This window comes from Callospermophilus lateralis, chromosome 12 (assembly GCF_048772815.1).
Source record: "Callospermophilus lateralis isolate mCalLat2 chromosome 12, mCalLat2.hap1, whole genome shotgun sequence".
Lineage (NCBI taxonomy): Eukaryota > Metazoa > Chordata > Mammalia > Rodentia > Sciuridae > Callospermophilus > Callospermophilus lateralis.
This window is the reverse complement of record NC_135316.1, coordinates 84,113,599-84,133,977: the sequence shown is the minus strand read 5'-3', so window position 1 is coordinate 84,133,977 and position 20,379 is coordinate 84,113,599. Positions and strand designations below refer to the sequence as shown.

Below are 20,379 nucleotides of genomic sequence, written 5' to 3'. Positions count from 1 at the left end.
TTCCAAGGAATCCCCATACTGCTTTCCATATTGGAAAGTGTACCTTTTTCCCCCACATCCTTGCCAACACTTATTGTTGTTTGTTTCATAGTAGCTGCCATGCTGACTGGAGTGAGATGATATCTTAGAGTAGTTTTGATTTGCATTTCTTTGATTGCTAGAGATGATGAGTATTTTTTTCATATATTTGTTGATTAATTGTATATCTTCTGAGAAGTGTCTGTTTAGGTCTTTGACCTATTTGTTGATGGGGTTATTGTTTTTCCGGTGCTTAGCTTTTTGAGTTCTTTATATAACCTAGAGATCAGTGCTCTATCTGATGTGCGAGGGGTAAGGATTTGCTCCCAGGATGTAGGCTCTCTGTTCACCTCACAGATTGTTTCTTTTGCTGAGAAAAAAGTTTTTAGTTTGAGTTCATCCCATTTATTGATTCTTGATTTTAATTCTTGCACCACAGGAGTCTTATTAAGGAAGTTGGGGCCTAATGCCACATGATGAAGATTAGGGCCTACTTTTTCTTCTATTAGATGCAGAGTCTCTGGTTTAATTCCTAGGTCCTTGATCCATTTTGAGTTAAGTTTTGTACATGGTGAGAGATAGGGGTTTAATTTCACTTTGTTGCATATGGATTTCCAGTTTTCCCAGCACCATTTGTTGAAGATGCTGTCTTTTCTCCAGTGCATTTTTTGGGCACCTTTGTCTAATATAAGATAATTGTAGTTTTGTGGGTTAGCCTCTGTGTCCTCTATTCTGTACCATTGGTCTACTAGTCTGTTTTGGTGCTAATACCATGCTGTTTTTGTTACTATTGCTCCGTACTATAGTTTAAGATCTGGTATAGCCATGCCACGAGCTTCACTCTTCCTGATAAGGATTGCATTAGCTATTCTGGGTCTCTTATTTTTCCAGATGAATTTCATGATTTTTTTTCTATTTCTATGAGGAATGCCATTGGGATTTTGATCGGAATTGCATTAAACCTGTATAGTGCTTTTGGTAGTATGGTCCTTTTGATAATATTAATTCTGCCTATCCAAGAGCAAGGTAGATCTTTTCATCTTCTAAGGTCTTCTTTGATTTCTCACTTTAGGGTTCTGTAGTTTTCATTGTATAGATCTTTCACCTCTTTCGTTAAGTTGATTCCTAAGTATCTTATTTATTTATTTTTTTTGAGGTTATTGTGAATGGGGCAGTTTTCCTCAGTTCCTTCTCAGAGGATTTGTCACTGATACACAGAAATGCCTTTGATTTATGGGTGTTGATTTTATATCCTGCTACTTTGCTGAATTCATTTACTAGTTCTAGAAGTTTTCTGGTGGAGTTTTTTTTTTTTTTTGGGGGGTCTTCTAGGTATAGAATCATTGTCAGCAAATAATGCTAATTTAAGTTCTTCTTTTCCTATACATATCCCTTTAATTTCTTTCATCTGTCTAATTGCTCTGGCCAGTGTTTCAAGAACTATGTTAAATAGAAGTGGTGAAAGAGGGCATGGCATCCCTGTCTTGTTCCAGTTTTTGGAGTGAATGCCTTCAATTTTTCTCCATTTAGAATAATGTTGCCTGAGGCTTAGCATAGATAGCCTTTATGATGTTGAGATATGTTTCTGTTATCCCTAGTTTTTCTAGTGTTTTGAACATGAAGAGGTTCTGTATTTTGTCACATCCTTTTTCTGCATCTAGGGAGATGATCATGAGATTCTTATCTTTAAGTCTATTGATGTGATGAGTTACATTTATTGATATTCATGTTGAACCAACCTTGCATTCCTGAAATGAATCCCACTTGATAATGTTGCACATTTTTTGATATGTTTTTGTATTCAACTTGCCAGAATTTTATTAAGAATTTTTATATCAATGTTCATTAGAGATATTGGTCTGACGTTTTCTCTCTTTGATGTGTTTTTGCCTGGTTTTGGGATCAGGGTGATATTGGCTTCATAGAATGAGTTTGAAATTATTGCCTCTTTCTGTATTTCCTGAAATAAGTTGAAGAGTATTGGTATTAGTTCTTCTTTAAAGGTCTTGTAGAACTCAGCTGTGTATTCATCCGGTCCTGGGCTTTTCTTGGTTGGTAAGCTTCTGATGGCTTCTTCTATTTCCTCACTTGATATTGGTCTGTTTAAATTTTGTATATATTCCTCACTCAATGTGGGCAAATCGTATGACTTAAGAAATTTGTTGATGCTTTCAATGTCTTTTATTTTATTGGAGAATAAGATTTCAAATAATTTCTAATTATCCTCTGTATTTCTGTAGTGTCTGTTGTGATATTACCATTTTCATCACTTATGCTGGTAATTTGAGTTCTTTCTCTCCTTCTCTTTGTTAGCGTGGCTAAGGGTCTATTTAATTTATTTTTTCAAAGAACCAACTTTTTGTTTTTTCAATTGTTTCTTTTGTTTCAATTTCATTGATTTCAGCTCTAATTTTAATTATTTCTTGTCTTCTACTGCTTTTGCTGCTGATTTGTTCTTTTTCTGGGGCTTTTGGATGTAGTATGAGGTCATTTATTTGTTGACTTTTTCTTCTTTTAAGGAATGAACTCCATGCAATGAATTTTCCTCTTAGTACTGCTTTCATAGTGTCCCAGAGATTTTGACATGTTGTGTCTGTGTTCTCATTTACCTCTTAAAATTTTTTAGTCTCCTCCTTGAGGTCTTCTGTAACACATTGTTAATTCAGTAGCATATTCTTTAGTCTCCACGTGATGGAGAAATTTTTATTTTTTATTTTGTTGTTGATTTCCAATTTCCTTCCATTATGATCTGATATGGTAGTGTCTCTACCTTTTTGTACTTGCTAAGAGTTGCTTTGTGGTCTAGTATATGGTCTGTTTTAGAAAAGAATCCATGTGCTGCTGAGAAGAAAATGTATCTGCTTGAAATATTCTATATATGTCAGTTAAATCTAAGTTATTGATTGTGTTATTGAGTTCTATAGTTTGTTTATTCAACTTTTGTTTGGAAGGTCTATCCAGTGCTGAGAGAGGTGTTAAATTCACCCAAGATTATTGTGTTGTGGTCAGTTTGACTCTTGAACCTGAGAAGAGTTTGTTTGATGAACATAACTACACCATTATTTGGGACATATATAGTTATGATTGTTATGTCTTGTTGGTGTATGGTTCCCTTGAGCAGTATGTAATGTCCATCTTTATTCCTTTTGATTAACTTTGGCTTGAAGTCTACTTTATTTGATATGAATACGGAAAACCCTGCTTGCTTCCACAGTCCATGTGAGTGGTATTATTTTTCCCAACCTTTCACCTTCAGGCTGTGTATGTCTTTTCCTATCAGATGAGTCTCCTGGAGGCAGCAAATTGTTGGATCTTTTTTTAATCCAGTCTGCTAGCCTATGTCTTTTGATTGGTGAGTTTAAGCCATTATTATTTAGGGTTTCTATTGATACATGGGTTGTATTCCCAGCCATATTTGTTTATATTTAACTTGACTTGGTTTTCCTCTTTGATTATTTTTTTCTTTAGTGTACTACCTCTCTCTGCTGATTTTCATTGTTGTTTTTCATTTCCTCTTCATGAAATATTTTGCCAAGGATGTTTCATAGTTCTGGTTTTCTAGCTATAAATTCTTTTAACTTTTGTTTATCATCAAAGTTTTTCATTTCATCTTCAAATCTAAAGCTTAATTTTGCTGGATACAAGATTCTTGGTCTGCACCCGTTATCTTTCAGAGCTTGATATATGTTGTTCCAGGATCTTGTAGCTTTCAGAGACTGTGTTGAAAAATCTGCTGTTATCCTAATTGGTTTTCCCAGTATGTAATCTGATTCCTTTCTCTTGTGACTTTTAAAATTCTCTCCTTAAAAAATTCTGTATGTTGGGTGTTTTTATCATAATGTGACTTGCTGTGGAATCTGTTGTGATTTTGTACATTCGGCGTCCTGTAGGCTTCTTGAATTTGGATTTCCAATTCATTCTTCATGTTTTGAAAGTTTTCTGGTATTATTTCATTGAATAGATTGTTCATTCCTTTGGTTTGGACTTCTATGCATTCCTCTATCCCAGTAACTCTTAAATTTGGTCTTTTTATGCTATCCCATATTTCTTGAATGTTCTGCTCGTGGTTTCTTATCATTTTCGCTGTGTGGCCTATGTTCTTTTCAAGGTGATATATTTTATCTTCATTGTCTGATGTTCTATCTTCTAGGTGGTCTACTTTGTTGGTGATGCTTTCATTTCAATTTTTAATTTGGTTTATTATTTCTTTAATTTCAATGATTTCTGTTTATTTAGTTTTAGAACCTCCATCTCCCTGTTGAGGTGATCTTTTGCTGCATGGATTTGTTTATGTAGCTCATTGTCAAAGTGATCTTTCACTGCCTGCATTTGTTCTATTATGTCTTCTTTGAGTTCTCAGAACATCTTAACCATGTCATTTTTTTCTGTTGTAGCTGCCAATGCTTCTAATGAGTGTTTTCTTGATTTGTTTGTGGTACTTTCTTCCCTTGTCTTTTCCTGATGCTCATGTGACTTCCTATCCAGCTCTGTGGATCTTTTGTGTTATTGTTTTTAGCCTATAGATTTGTAGTGCTCTTGTAGGGTTCCAAGATCCCTCCTTTGTGGGGAAGGACAATGTTAACAGATCCCAATATCAACAATATATCACCTGTTCAAATGGAGATTCTATCTCATAGCCACTCCCACCAAAATTGGTGAGAAAGGTTTTCCAAGATGGAGTTGGTTTGCCTTCACTTCTGGGGCATCTTGTGAGATTGGGGGAGCTGGGCCATGGCCCTGTGGTATGGATAGTCAGCAGCCCAGTGACCTGAGTGGGAGTAGAGCAGGCAGTCTGGAGTTCTGCAGAGGTGCTTGTAGGTGATTCCACTAAGCCGCCTGAAAGCTGTGCATGAGCTAGAACTGCTGGAGTCCCCCTTGAACGCAAAGGCTATGATTTCTGCTCCGGTGGTAGCAGTGCTGGTGATTTCTGCGAAAATCTGCTGTATAGGGGTCCTCTCACACTCTGAGGTGTCGTATTCTGTCTAGGTGTGAGACCTTGTGGAGAAGCTACCTGTCTGCTTTCTTGGTTTCATGCCACGAAGCAGCCAGAAACAGGACCTCCTGTAATTTGTAGCTTTAACTTTGAAATCCAGTTTATCAGTTTTTCCTTTTATAGATCTTGATTTGGTGTTATTTCTAATAATTTTCACCTAGGCCTCGTGGTGAAGATTTTTTTTAAAAAAAATTTGTTTTTTAGGTGTAGATGGACACAACACAATGCCTTTATTTTTATGTGGTGCTGAGGATTGAACCCGGGTCCCACCCGTGCTAGGCAAGCACTTTCCCACTGAGCCACAATCCCAGCCCAGATTTTTTTTTCAAGAATTTTTATCAGAATTTTGTAGTTTTATAGATAATTCCATGACCATTTAAATGTTAGCTTTTGCATAGGTATGAGGTATTTAAACTTCATTTTTCTTTTTGCTTGTGGATATACACTTCCTCTAGCACTGTATGTGAAAAAGATTTATTGCTTCCTTGAAGTGCATTTGCACCTTTGTGAAAATCATTTTTGTGCATTTGTGCGGGTTTATTTCTGAGTCATTAATGTTCCTTTTGATCTCTGTGTGTCTATCAGCTAACATCCCATTGTTTTATTTAATGTAGTTACTGTGTATAGAATGTTTTAAAATTGTGCAGTGATTTCTTCTCACATTATTGTTTTCCACTGTTTAGCTATTTTAGTTCCTTTGTCTTCCTGCATAAATTTTAAAATAAGCTTTATCTCTGTGAAAAGTCTTACTGAATTGTTGATGGAATCTTTAAGTCTGTAGACCAATCTGGGGAGAGTTTGTATCTCTACTATATTGATGTTTTAGTTCATGAACATGATATTTAAAATTTTTTTTTACATCTTTTGTGATTTCTTTCATCAGTTTTTATATTTTTCAGTATAGCACTCCTGTATATGTTTTGTTAGCTTTATACTAAAGTATTCCATTAATTTCAGGGCAGGGAGTAACTATAAATGGTATTATTTTTAACTTAGGTTTCTATCTTTTTCTTGCTAACAAATAAAGAGTACTTTTTGGATGTTGGTCTTAAATCGTGTAGCTTTGAGAAACTACTAGTTTTCTTTTTTGTTTGTTTGGATTCCTTTGCAGTCTTCTGAGTAGACAATCATGTTGCCTGGATACAGGGACAATTTTATTTCCTTCTTTCCAATTGATTTGCCTATTATTTTTGGTTTCTTCCCTTCCTTTGCTTCTTGGGAAAGTATGTGCTACCCGTAGTTGATAATGTTTCTATATAGATTTTTCTGTTCTACATCCTTGCTAAACTCAGCCTTATTAATTCAGATGTTTTGTCTATAAACCATTTTGGAGTTTTTGTATACACAATCATAACACTACAAATAATAACTTAGTTTCTTTCCTTTTTAGCCCTTACATCTTTTCCCCTTTCCTTTCTTTGATTAGCATCTTCGTTACAATGTCCAGTAAAAATTATGCTAGTAGGGATGCTTATATAGTTCCTTATCACAAGTAAAAGCTTTCAAAATAATAGCTTTCAGTGGAATGTTAATAAGGATGATTTATGCTGTGGGGTATTTGTAACATCCTACTTTTCTCAGATAAAGTATTTTCTGTATAGATATTTGGACTGTATCTCCTTCTCCTTCTCCAGATATTAGTGTGAAACACGTTGCAGTTAGACCTACCTTCCTTTATGTTCTAGTTTCTTCTGACCCCTCTTGCAGTTCACTGATTCTAATGGTTTTTACTTTCTTCTAATGAACTTACCCACTGAGTATTTAATTTCAATGTTTGTCATTTTTCTGTTTTTATTCAAAATTTCTTGCTTATTCTTTATATTTTCCCTGCACATATTTTTACAATTGTTTGTTATTTTAAAAAAATTATTAGTAGTATTATCATCTGTGGATTTATATCAAGAATTCTGGATCTGTTCTTGGTGTCTATTATTTCTGCTGGTTCTTGCTCAAGTTTTATTTTGTTAGTTGCTTGATTATTTTCGACTTGATACTGTTCTTTATCTTCAAAATGTCACATTGGGATTTCTTTGCCTTGGATGAAGGTGCCAAGTTTAAGCAGGACTTGGATTTACTTACGTTAGGTACTTAGGAGTACTGCCAGTTGGGGATCACTAAGTTTATGTTTTGAGGTTCTCAGGGACACAAAGGTCATGTCAAGCTCAGCAAATGTGTAGGCCCATGGCTGAAACTCACTTATTATTCTTGCCCTGAATATGTTATTACCTTGTTGTGCTTAGCACCAAAGCAGCCCTTTTCTGATGTTATTTCGGGTGAGATTGGGAGAAAAGGACACAGAGTGATTTCTGGTTTACTCTCTCTTTTGCAGATGTATCTTTTTCAGGATGGGGTAGTATACACATTATGTCAGGGGAGTTTCATATTTGACTCCTCTGCCTTGACAGGTATTACTCTGACTCTTGCCCCATGATATCACCCAAGCTGAATCCTATTTTTATAAGGATTGACAAATACTCTTAGAGCATAAGTGGATATAATGCTTTAATGCTCCATTTATTTCTCTGGGATTTTTTCTTAGATTTTTGGTTTGAGTAATTTTGGTACTTTAAAAACTGCTTATTTTGTAATTTTTTACACACACACACACACACACACATATATATACACACACACACACATACACACACACGTACACACACATATACACACATACATTGTGATTAGGGGGTTAGTGTAAGTAAAAAGTTTGCCACTAATGGAGATTAAAAAAATTTGTCTTGTTTTCTAAAAAAATAATTTTGGGAAATGTTCAGGAGGGTAATTATTTTAGATGAATGAATTACTATAAATTGGGAGGGAATTAAATTGTTTTGAGGACAAGTTACCTTTTTTGTTTGTTATAAACGTTGTTTATACCTGTTTTTAAAGTTTGTTTGAATCTAATTATTTTCTTATTTTAGGGGTAAAAATATTTCATTATGGCTCATTCAAAAACAAGGACCAATGATGGAAAAATTACTTATCCTCCTGGTGTCAAGGAAATCTCAGATAAAATATCTAAAGAGGAGATGGTAAGACGGTTAAAGGTGAGTAAAATTAAGTACTTATTTTGGATATCTATTTATTGTGGGTTTTTTAGTGGGAATGATGTAGGGCATAGTCAGGGCAACTTTAAACGAATTTAAGCACCAAATGGCAGAGAAAGGATCTAAGGGAGTAGAGTAGATAAGGAACAGTAGGAATTCTTTGGCTACCACTGATGGGAGAGCAGTTATTAAGATGAAACTAGGGCTTCTCATGCTTAGGTTTAAAGAATAAGTTCATTATAATTTTTTTTTTTTTTTTTGGTACAAAGTCATCTCGTTTTCCTATTATGTTATTTATTTTATAAAGCAACCAGTTAAATCTGGGGAAGTTTTAAGCCTTCGTACTGAGTATTCGGGCTGTAATTTTCTACAGTTATTTTGAGAGTAGGTTGGAGATTGACAGCTTTTCCGTTTGCTTCTGACAAATGGTAACAAATCAAGATGGATGGAGAACTTTCATAGATGAAGTGGTCACTGAATGACAAGGGTTTCTTTCTATGTATATGAATTGTGTTTCACTTGTTGTCTTCAGGGCATTGATGGTCCCTGTGATGATTAAAATAGCATAGTGGGCAGGGAGATCATTAAGTTGATTTATCAGTTAGTTTAGATAGTCTTTATTTTTAAGCATTTCTTTCCTTCTAGATTTTATCTACCTAGGCATATCGCTTGAAACATTATTCTTTTCATTAAAAAAAAAACTGATATGTAAAATTTGTACATATTAGTGGGGTCCCATGTAATATTTTGATACATGTTATACCTTGTATAATGTTTCATGTTGTCTTGTTATTTACCTGAATGCCAGTGCTGAAAAACTTCTTAACGGTTTGTATTACTACGTAGCGTATTTTTTATAAGAAGAAAAGGATGTTAATACTATAATGTTTTAGTTGGGCATGGTGATGAATGCCTATAATCCCAACCATTGGGGAGGCTGAGGCAGGAGGATCATAAATTTGAGGTCTGTTTCAGCATCTTGACAAGGTCCTAAGCAACCTAGTGAGACTACATCTCAAAATATTTAAAAGGGGGCATTAGCTCAATGATAAAGTGTCCCTGAGTTCAATATCTAGCAAAAAAAATGCCCCCCCCCCATTTTATATGACTGGGTATTATACATGTATACATAAGTTATTAGAATACCACTTATTATATTTTTGAAAGAAAAGCTGTTTTTACAGAGAGTAAATTTGCTGAAATGTGGGTATTTTTTCTGATTCTGAACTTGCATGTAGTTTTATATATGTTTCACTTTTCTGTGTATTTACATTCTCTTGACCTATTGAATTTTTTGGGAAACCATTATATTTATTTCCTCAGATGTATTTATTCCAGTAATGCTAGGTAAATATTCCTATTGTTTGCTGAGAAACTAATGTTGAATGTAGACAGTACCTGCATGTACAAACTGATTAGCATTTAGTGTCTTTTGGAGATGTTATTTTCTCAGACACCTTTTTTAATTTAGAGGACTAAGAAGAGTTATTAATGAGCAGTATAATACCAGTTAATGAGAATTTCTCACTACTTTCTGCAACTTATCTGGCCTTTGAGGAAGTTTTGTTGAACTTAGTGTAATGATTCCTATATTACTCATATTTAGTGTTTGGTAGTACGGTTTCAATATTTTACAGGCAGTTATGCTAAGCAGTAATCTGGTTAATACTTTTTCATCATTCATTTTCCTAATTTACACTTTCCACTATTTTTTCGCATCCTCCTTCTTAGAGAAATATAAAAAAGGACTTTATGTGGGATGATAATATTTTTTATATGTACCTGAGTAAGTCTTATCAATTATGTTTGTTAATATATAGGGTGATATTATTTATATACTTCTAGTTTTTCCTGTAACATTTTATTCAAAATATAGTTCAGCTTCCACTCTTATGAAAAGATTCTAAAGAAAAAAATAGGTCTGTGTACCCAGCTTAGTTTTTCCCTTTGTGTGTTCTCATAAAAGCATGAACATTAAAAGTAATGAAACAAACAAACAAAAAATTAAAGTAGCCCTGGACATAATATACTTAAGCTATACTGCCAGATTGGAAGGATTGGTCTATTGTTGGTTCTGGCATAATAGAACTGAGGGGTTGCTCTGTGAAGAACCTGTTTTTCCATGGCTGCTCTGAGAATTCAGTACAAAATCGAACCACTCAGATATCTAACTCTAGAGCAAGTAATATCCTTGCAGTGCACAGGACCAAAATGTAGATGTTGATACTTGCTGTTGGATCCCTGTGTGTAGCTTAGTATTTGCAGCACCACCTAGTGGATACCAAATGCTCACCTTGCCATTGGAGTTATATTTAAATGTGAGTTCTTGACAAATAGGCAATTTTCTTAAGTCTCATTTGAATACATATAATGTAGACTGAGACCATCATTGTGAAAGATCACTTCACAGTCACGATGTGTAAACTATGTAGTTCCTCACCGTTCTTATTTCTGTCTCACTGCTATGTGAATTTTTAAAAAAGCATCCATTTCTTGTAGCTTCCATCTGCTCATCACATATATACTATTGGGTCAATGACATATCCATATCATATTTTCTTTTACTATAACATAATAAATATTTTTTTTTATGCTATAGTAGTCACTTCATGGTAACTTTTCAGAGTTTAAGGATGCACCTTTGACATCCTTTCTTGAGACTGTTTATATATTCTTTGTTGGCTGAATATATAAAACCACTGAGTAGTTTAGTGGCTGAGGTAGAAAATGAAATTGGTCATAGTAGGTTTTTAATCTAGAAATATACTTTTTCTTCTAATGAAAGGATCAGAAATATTTTAAAAAGCATACTGTTTTTTAGGACATATTCCTTTTAGTCCAGTTGTATAAATGGAATGAGATATTTCAATGAATACTTTTTCAATAATGAATTGCAATTTTTAAAATAATGACCACTGTATAAATTTAATTTTAAACTTTTAAAATCTGGTTCACATATAATAGTAAATGAAAAATATTTAGTATTTAAAGAAAATTTGTTTACCCTATAGTTCTAGAAGGATCTTGTTCTCTCAGATACTTTCTATGGAAGAATGTAAGGATATTTATTTGGAGTTAACCTTTGCAATTAATATGACCTTTATTTCAGAGATTATTTTTTCATGGAACATTTCACTATTTCATTATTTTTGTTTTCACATAGATGGTTGTGAAAACTTTCATGGACATGGACCAGGACTCTGAAGAAGAAAAGGAGCTTTATCTAAATCTAGCTTTACATCTTGCTTCAGACTTTTTCCTTAAGCATCCTGATAAAGATGTTCGTTTACTGGTGGCCTGCTGCCTTGCAGATATTTTCAGGATTTATGCTCCTGAAGCTCCTTACACATCCCCTGATAAACTAAAGGCAAGTACTGATTTAAAGAATGGTGGATAAAAATTTGATTCATCTTTATAACTAAAATGGGAATTAAAATATTTTCTTGAAATTTGAGGGAATGATTTGTAGCATTCTTCTGTTAAGTTTCTGTTTTCTTTAAAATTTGGTTTTGAAAAACAATTTCTGATCTTCAGGATAAGTGGATTAATACAGTGAATACTGTATTTTTAATATTATGTCATCAACTCTGTTTTGAGATCATCTCTGGGACCATTCCTTTCCCTTTTTGAAAATCTATATTGAAGACCTAAGGTCATTATTTAAATGATAGTAGCTAGTATAAACCTGAATCTGAGCTGTATAAAAGATACCAAATGATTGTAAGACAGGTGAGAAAGAATTTTAAAAAAGCAATAACCATTAAAAGTAATTGTGAAAACTATGGCTTAGATAATTACTGTCCGTAGGAAGGTTATTAATCTACACTGTGAAATGGTCAACAATTTGCTATTTCATTTAGTAAATGTTGATGTTAGGTAATGTGTCAGGAATTGTGTTTACAGTGGTGGGGGAAAAGAAGAATAGATATGGCTCTTGGATTCATGAACTTGCTTCTAGGTAATTGGAATGAGGAACCCATTCACTTGATCAAGTCTGCTGAAATCCCAGTATGGAAGGTCCAACTGGTTCTGGCATGCTTGTTTTATATTTTGATTGGTGAAAGAACCTCAAGATCTGAGGAAGGGAGAAGGATATATTTTGTCATTTAAAAATTGAAATTGTAAGATTTGAGAATAGTCAGAAACTTAACGTGGATAACATGAGTGGTTCATGTAGTTGTGTTCCCAGTTGTATAGCTTGATTTCTCATTGTGGATCTCTAATTTGGGTATATTTCAGTGGTTAAGGAGTGATGTATTTGTTTGATGTAGGCTGTGGCTCTTCCTCACCAGGTGTCTTTTGGGCATTGTCACAAAAAGGAAATATAACTTAAGACTGCTGCTATACATCTTACTTACCTCTGTCGTGGATTTCTTAGTTTGTGTAATCATTGACCTATCTCAAAGGCTTTTGGGTAATGAAATGCCCTCCTAAAAGGATAGCTACAGGTCTTTTCTCTTTTTATAACAGGGCAATTTATGGAGAACAATATTGAAGAACTGAGATTAAATTTGGGGCTTCATGGATTACTTGCTAACTGAAAAATTTTAAGTACCTTGCTTTTCTGATCAATCTTTAGGTCTTATTCTAAATGACCTTTTCTCTTTGAGGGTAGTATTTTAAAATTATTGATTTTTAAGGGAACTTTATAAATATTTATGGGCTGGTTTTCACTTTCTGTTAGCATCAAGTTAATATTTTTCTTTGTCTACAGTAATGTTATATATATTTGAAAATAAGGCCATCTTTATCTTTCCACTGTCTTTGTTTTTGTCATCAGCAAACTCTTTTTATATACTTGACTTCATGTTAGTTTAGTTATTAGCAGAAGTTTTAAACAAGTTGACTGTTATCTTTCCATCTCCAGATCAAGTCAGTATGACATGTAGTCTCTTTCAGACAACTTAGGAAGGGTTCATTCATGGAGAATATATTTTATATAGTATTACTTTCAAAGCAACTGTTTTTGAAGGTTGTACTTTTGATAGTACTTTTCTTGAAAAGCTACTTAATTGTTTACATATTATATTTCTTCACTTTATAAAAAGCTTGCTCATTATTTTACTTCAGGGAATATTTTTTTCTCTTACTCATAACATGCTTTCTTTACATAATTAGCTTTCATAATTTTAAACCTTTTTACAAACTTTCAAAACATCATCTACATTTCTCATGAAACTCATTTTTGTGAAAACTTGACTCAAAGTGTCATTACATTTGTCTTTACCCAGGTATAAGGGAAATGTAGTACAAAATTAAAAGCAAGATATGAGAATAGATGAAGAAATGGTGGGGGGGGAAGCAAATAATTACAGTGTAGATGGGAAGCCTGACAAATTGACTTCTAAGAGTCTTTTTAAAATTTCTAAGCTTCTTTGTGGGATCTTGTTAGTTGGCAGTTTTATTTTGGAATTTTAAGTTTCCTGTAGTCTGCTTTTGCTACATGATTATTGTACATTGTGCTGTTCCAGCAAACCTGATCAGCTCTCAGTTATTGCAACTTTTAAAAAATTCTAACAGTAGCATAAATTTTAGTTGACTTAATTTTCAGACCTATTTGTTTAACTTGCAGTAAGATGAACATTTTCTTTCTCTGTTTTTAAGATTATGTAAATTTATTTAGTGTTTTCCTATGAAGGATAATAAGATATATAGTATGCTTCATATAAGAGTGTTCTTTAAGAAGTTTGACCCAGTTTTCTTTCTTTTTTTTTTTAAAACATTTTATTATGATGTGTGCATATAAGTGCTGAATTTGCTTTAGTAGTTTAATGTGTATTTTCATTTAGCATTCATAATCTAAACTGTATATTGTCTTTTTTTTAAAGGATATATTTATGTTTATAACAAGGCAGTTGAAGGGGTTAGAGGATACAAAGAGCCCACAATTCAATAGGTATTTTTATTTACTTGAGGTAAGCAATATATTTTATGTTGAGGTTGTATTCAATTAACCTTCTTTTTATGTGCTTGAATATTTTTATCAATTAAAGTATTTACCTTTTATCTTTTTTACTTCTTATTTTTAGAACATTGCTTGGGTCAAGTCATATAACATATGCTTTGAGTTAGAAGATAGCAATGAAATTTTTACCCAACTATACAGAACATTATTTTCAGTTATAAAGTAAGTGTATTTTACTAAGTATATAACATTTTAGAAAATATAAAATTAAAGTTTGTTTTTAAATTTACACATGAATATGCATATACTATTAGGATAAATATTAGAAGACTGAGTTGTAACTTCATTTTAATTTATTTTTGTAGATGTTTTCAAATTTATGGAACTTACTCAATTTTATTATAAGTGCTTATTGGTCAGAAGTCAAATTTTTTTGATTATATTATTTAGAATTTCTAAATTATATATTAACTCCTTAAAGCATGTGTTTATTTGAGCTTCTTGTGCACTTAAAATTATTTATTAGGATGTCAAAACAACTTGATTTTCTAAATTTAGGGCAAAACTGAAATCACATTTGATTTAATTACTTTGGGTGTGAGATTGATAAAAATAAGGAAGTAATCTAAGGAATTATTTTGGATACTATTGTAAGATTTTAGAGAAAGAAGCTTTAAATACAAATACACTATTTTTTCTTTTGCTATCATTTTTTATAAAGTAAAATGTTGACCAATATCATCTCATGATTAAATCTTACTAATCTCAGTTGTATTTTAAATGAAATATCTGTTTTGAATTTCAGTAATGGACACAATCAGAAAGTTCATATGCACATGGTAGACCTCATGAGCTCTATTATTTGTGAAGGCGATACAGTGTCTCAGGAGCTTTTGGACACAGTTTTAGTAAATCTGGTGCCTGCCCATAAGGTGAGTTACAGTATGTACTGAAATGTATCTAAATTCCCTTAATATTAATATTCAGAATTTGTGCTTAGATTCCAAATACAGTTTATCCTACTTTAAGCTTAGTTTCGGAGAATCTGTTGATTGATTAATATTAGTATATATTTATCATTTAATGTGTAATAAAATGTTACATTTAGTAATCATACATTAAATGAAAAGAAGAATAATATATTTAGTTCTTGTAATAAAATATTTGTGATAATTCAGATTTGTTTAGGGTGTATTTCAGTGAGTGAGTTAATAGCTACTCATTGTTGGACAATGGAACCAGTTATGTCCTTAAGTGAAAGACATGTAGGTACACAGGAGAAATGGAATTAAAAGGGAAGTCTCTACTATTAGGAGACAAGGGATATGTTGATTACAGGCTTTCTTGCCTACGTAATGTTAATCAAGATGTGTGTTTGTATGTATTTTTTTTCCCAGTGCATATATTTGTGCTTTGTTTTTTTTGAAAATGATGGAGTGTCTGGTAAACGATTGGAAATAGTGTTCTGTGATTTAGAAGAGGTCTGGTTTCAGGAGAATGGTACAAGAATTACCAGTATAAACATCTGTTCAAATTTGCGACCTCAGTGGCAAGATACCGTAGTCTACAGATGCACAGCATCAATACAAATAATGCTTTAGTGAAAATTAACTCATAATCCAAAATTTCAGAATTTAGAATAATTTATCATTGCAAAAAGTAAGCATTCACTACAAATAGTAGTACAGTTGGACCTCCAAAATTCTAATAATATGTTTATTACATGAAAATCACACATGCTGGTGTGCTGTGGACTCTTGAGCTTCCTCCATCTTGCCACTCCTGTACTTCTTGGTTTCTTCCCACTTTTCTTAGCTCTTGCAGCCTGCCTTGCCTTTGTCTGTTGTGATACCTCTATCTTTGATTACCATTAAAAAGGAAATTGGGGAGCTAAAACTAGGTCTTCTGAGGCACGTTGACCACCTCAGTGGACTTGGTGCCCACATCTATTATCTTTTTAATTCAAGAAACTGTAAAAACTGGGTGGAGTCTCTTAAATGCAAATCAAGTATTCAGGTTGGTTTTTTTGTACTCAGCATGTGGTAAGCAATGTCCCAGGCCTTTATCTGCTATCCCTCAGTACTATCATGTAAAAAGGCTTTGTTGCAGAAAGTACCCTGACACTTGCTGGGGTGAGGGTGTAGTTCAGTGATTGACCATTTATTTGCCTAGGATGTGTAAGGCCCTTGATTCTATTCTGAGCACTATTAAAATAAAATAAAATAGCAGTATATACATATAGGTACTTCCTGAATATACATTTTCTTCTTGGCTCACAGTGTTGAGACCCATCTAGAACCTAGAATTTTAGGATCGTACTCCTTTTCTGTGAGTATAGGAGTTAGAATCTTCCCATCAACTACTTAAAATACAATCCTCTGCTCAGTCTGTTTATCTTACATTGGAAATTTTCCAAGTCAGTTTCTGTTTTGCATCCTTTACATAATTTTAACTCTTTGTAGTTTAGTGACTGTTCATGGCACTAAATAAAACATTCTAACAAAGTTTAAAAAAAATCATCAATATTATTAAGTAGATTAAAGATAAAATATGTTTAAATGAATTAAGGACATTCAAAAAGTGTTAAAAACTAGGAGAGGATTAGAAGAAAAACTTAATGGAAATGAACAATGGTCATTGAAATCAGAATCTTGATTAGATTTTATATAAGAGATAGAGACTGGGAGGTGAGTTTGAGGAAATTTTACAGACACAGAGAACTATAGAGAAAACACGAAAGATAAGGTTCAGTATGTTTAATAGTGATTTGAGAACAGCAGTTAGAGAAAAGAGAGGAAGTGATATTCAAATAGAAATTACCTTAAAATGATTCAGAAATGAACCATCATGAAAAACATGAAAGTATAGGTTAGGTAGTAAAAGTTTTGTGAACAGAATAAATAAATATAAATATCTCTCCAGGCATATCCTGGAGAGAATGGGGAACACCAAAACAGAAAGTCTAGAAAGCACACAGAATGAAAAAGCTTAACCATTAAAAAGAAATGAAGGGGGCTGGGATTGTGGCTCAGCGGTAGAGCGCTCACCTAGCACATGCGAGGCCCTGGGTTTGATCCTCAGCACCACATAAAAATAAATTAAAAAAAAATTTAAAGATTTCATGTCCAACTACAACTAAAAAATAAATTAAAAAAAAAAAAAAGAAATGAAGGTTATACTGAAGAGTGAATTCTTGATGGATAGAAGCCAGAAGACAGTAAAAATGTTTTCCAAAAATGCTAAGATAAAAGTAGTGTTGTATATCCTATGTAAGTGAAAACATTATATATTCACTCATACATAGATCCTTCCTGAAAGAACTATTTTAAGTCCTGTAGAATGAAGAAAATTGAATTTAGAAGTGAAATATAATCAATATTTGTGAGTAAGAAATGCTTTAATGATATAATAATTAACAGAATATTAACAAAATGATTCTATAACACTGGGTTACAGTGTTATAATGTTATAACATAAGATTGAGTGGTTTAATATGATCCTGGTGTATCAGGAATATTTAGAGCTATAGATTAACTTTGAACTTTGAATGCAGTAGGTTCATCTTAAAATTTTAAGGATGCAGGAAAATAAAATAAAGAATTACAATAAATGTAAATGGCTTAAATTTACCACATAAAACAGGTTGAGGATAGTTTACCTGGCTGATGTTAATAAGAGAAACAGCTAAAACATTGTTGTGGCTGGGCATGGTTGCTCAGGAGGCTGAGACAGGAGGATCATGAGTTCAAAACCAGTCTCAGCAAAAAGCAAGGCGCTAAGCAACTCAGTGGGACCCTGTCTCTAAATAAAATACAAAATAGACCTTCGGATGTGGCTCAGTGGTTGATTGCCTCTGAGTTTAATCCCTGGCAAGCAAGCAAACAAAATATAGCCATGAAAAGATTGGATATAAAGTTTAGGCTGGAAAAAGAATTGTTATACAATACAAATCAAAAGAAAACTGAGATTGCTTATTAGTACACATAGTTGTTTTTACAGGATAAAGAATGACTTTATATAATTAATAAAAGTTTTAGTTCTTAGGAATCGTTCTAAACTTGTATGCATACAGATTCACAATATACAAAATATAAATTGAGAGTTATAAAAGAGAAAGAAAGAGTTCACACTTTCATGGGTAATTTGAACATGCAGATTTCCAGTGTTTATTAGTCAAATAGTACAAGAGACCATAATTAATAGTTGAGGATTTGAAACACAAAACAACAAGCTTAATAGCAAGCATAAGTAATTGACAAAATACAGCATAATGACAATTATTTAGAAGTGCTAATTAAAATATTATCACATTAAAACCTGTGGGATACAGTTTGAATTTTTTAAATGTAAATTTATATTTTAACGTCCAATTCAAGAAGTCATAAAAACATTAATAGATTAAACAAAATATAAGAGGGAAAAATAGTGAAGAGCAGAAATTAATGAAACAAAACATAGTGATAGTCCCTGAAAACCCAAAATTGGTAATAAAAATATATTCAGGGCTGGGATGTAGTTCAGTAGTAGAGGTGGTAAATAGTTGTACTATTCAATAGCTTTTGAATTATAGAAGAGAGAGAACTTTACAACTCACTTTATAAACAAATTATGATCTTCCAGGAAGCAATCCAGAAAGAAGATTTGCTAATTTAACTTACAAATGTAGTCACATTAATTGAATATAAAATAATAGTATACAGGGGCTGGGATTGTGGCTCAGTGTTAGAGCACTTACTAGCATGTGAGAGGCACTCGGTTTAGATCCTCAGCACCTCATAAAAATAAATTAATAAAAGTATTGTGTCAAACTACAACTAAAAATATTAAGAACATAATAGTATATAGCTTACAGAATGGTAAAAGCAATAATGATAATGACTAAATTGGCTTTATTTTAGGTATTGAAGGAAAGTTAACATTAGAAAATGTTTAGACTAAGTTAATTGTCTAGAGAAACAGGTCAAAGAGAAAGACTTGTGGGAGATAAAGATTGTTTAGTAAAATTTAGTAGAATTTATGACAACAGTTCTTAGAAAATTTGGAGGAAATTTGAAATAGAAAGGAACTTTCTTAAACTAATAAGGGTATGTATGGTACTGTACTTAACAGTGAAATATTGAAGCGTTTTCTTTGAAGTTAGGAAATTCTAAAAATGTGGCTTTGATGTAAGACAGACAAGTATGCCAGTGCTTCTCAGCACTATAGTAAAGCTTAAGTTAGTGCGATTAAAACAATATAAAAGAATTAGAAACATGAAACAAAACTAAAATTATTCACACATGATGTGATTGTGTAGAAAACACAGTATACAGATTCAATTTCTAGATCAAATAAGAAAATTCTGTAAAATCTGTAAAATTGCTAAATTAAAGATCAATATTAGAAAATCTGTTAGCACAACTTCTAAAAAGTTTTCATTTGTAGCTTTAACCAAAGACATACTTAGAAATTTAACAAAAATTATGCACGATCTTTATGTTAAATCATAGTTGACTGAAACAGTGCATAGAAGACTTAACATGTTGAGAGATTGTTTTTGGAATGAGACATGGAGAATCATAATAATAATGTTAGCGTACTGCATACTAATCGATAATCCAATCAATAGTGCATGTAATCTGACACATGAAATCTAAAATTCACATGGAAGGGCAAATGATAAACAATAACTAAACAATTTTGAAGAAGGAAAAAAGTAGGGACTTGGTGTTAAGATTTCTTTTTCATATGTCCTTTTTGACTGTAAGCAGGCAATAATGAACAAAGGGACATATGGAAAATAAAATTAAATTCTTATTTTATACCATGTATAAAAATAGATCACAGGTAGAATAAGTTCTGAATCTGAAAAGTAAATCCTTAAAATTTTATTTAAAAAAATCTTTACACCTCAGGGTTGGAATGTATTTCTTAAAGGTTTAGAGAGCATAATTATATAAGAAAATATGAAATATTTGTTTATGTGAAAGATGAAAGCTTTTATGTCCTGTAAGATACCATAAGCATTGTGAAAAGACAAATATGCCCTAAAACAAAGGTTTGTTCTGCAGAAAGAACAAAACAAAATAGGCCAATTGAAAAATTGCCGAGAACTTCCAGAAAATTATTTCCATTTGCTCAACGAGTCTTGTGAATGAATGAAATAATATGGTGTAAGAATCAAGGCAGGTAAATAAAAAATATACATGAGTACAGAATGTGAATTTAGGGCTGGGGCTGTGGCTCAGTGGTAAAACGCTTGCCTAGCATGTGTGCGGCACTGGGCTCGATTCCTTAGCACCACATAAAAATAAATAAATAAAGTAAAGTCATTATGTCCATTTACAACTAAATTTTTTTTTTTTTTTTTTAAATGTGAATTTAGGGGGCTGGGGTTGTGGCTCAGTGGTAGAGCACTCACCTAATGCGTGTGAAGC

The 20,379-nt window shown here is 32.6% G+C and overlaps 1 protein-coding gene across 6 annotated transcripts in view; it reads left to right on the top strand.

The window, feature by feature from the left end:
• Nucleotides 1-20,379, top strand: part of Pds5b (PDS5 cohesin associated factor B) — a 198,757-nt gene that overhangs the window by 66,213 nt on the left and 112,165 nt on the right. For all 6 annotated transcript variants that reach the window (XM_076872121.1, XM_076872119.1, XM_076872122.1 and 3 more), the window contains exons 2-6: nucleotides 7,933-8,058; nucleotides 11,222-11,425; nucleotides 13,887-13,973; nucleotides 14,088-14,185; nucleotides 14,769-14,895. In XM_076872121.1, the coding sequence (XP_076728236.1) occupies nucleotides 7,951-8,058; nucleotides 11,222-11,425; nucleotides 13,887-13,973; nucleotides 14,088-14,185; nucleotides 14,769-14,895 (624 nt within the window). In that variant the 5' untranslated portion in view covers nucleotides 7,933-7,950. The remainder of the gene's footprint in view (nucleotides 1-7,932; nucleotides 8,059-11,221; nucleotides 11,426-13,886; nucleotides 13,974-14,087; nucleotides 14,186-14,768; nucleotides 14,896-20,379) is intronic.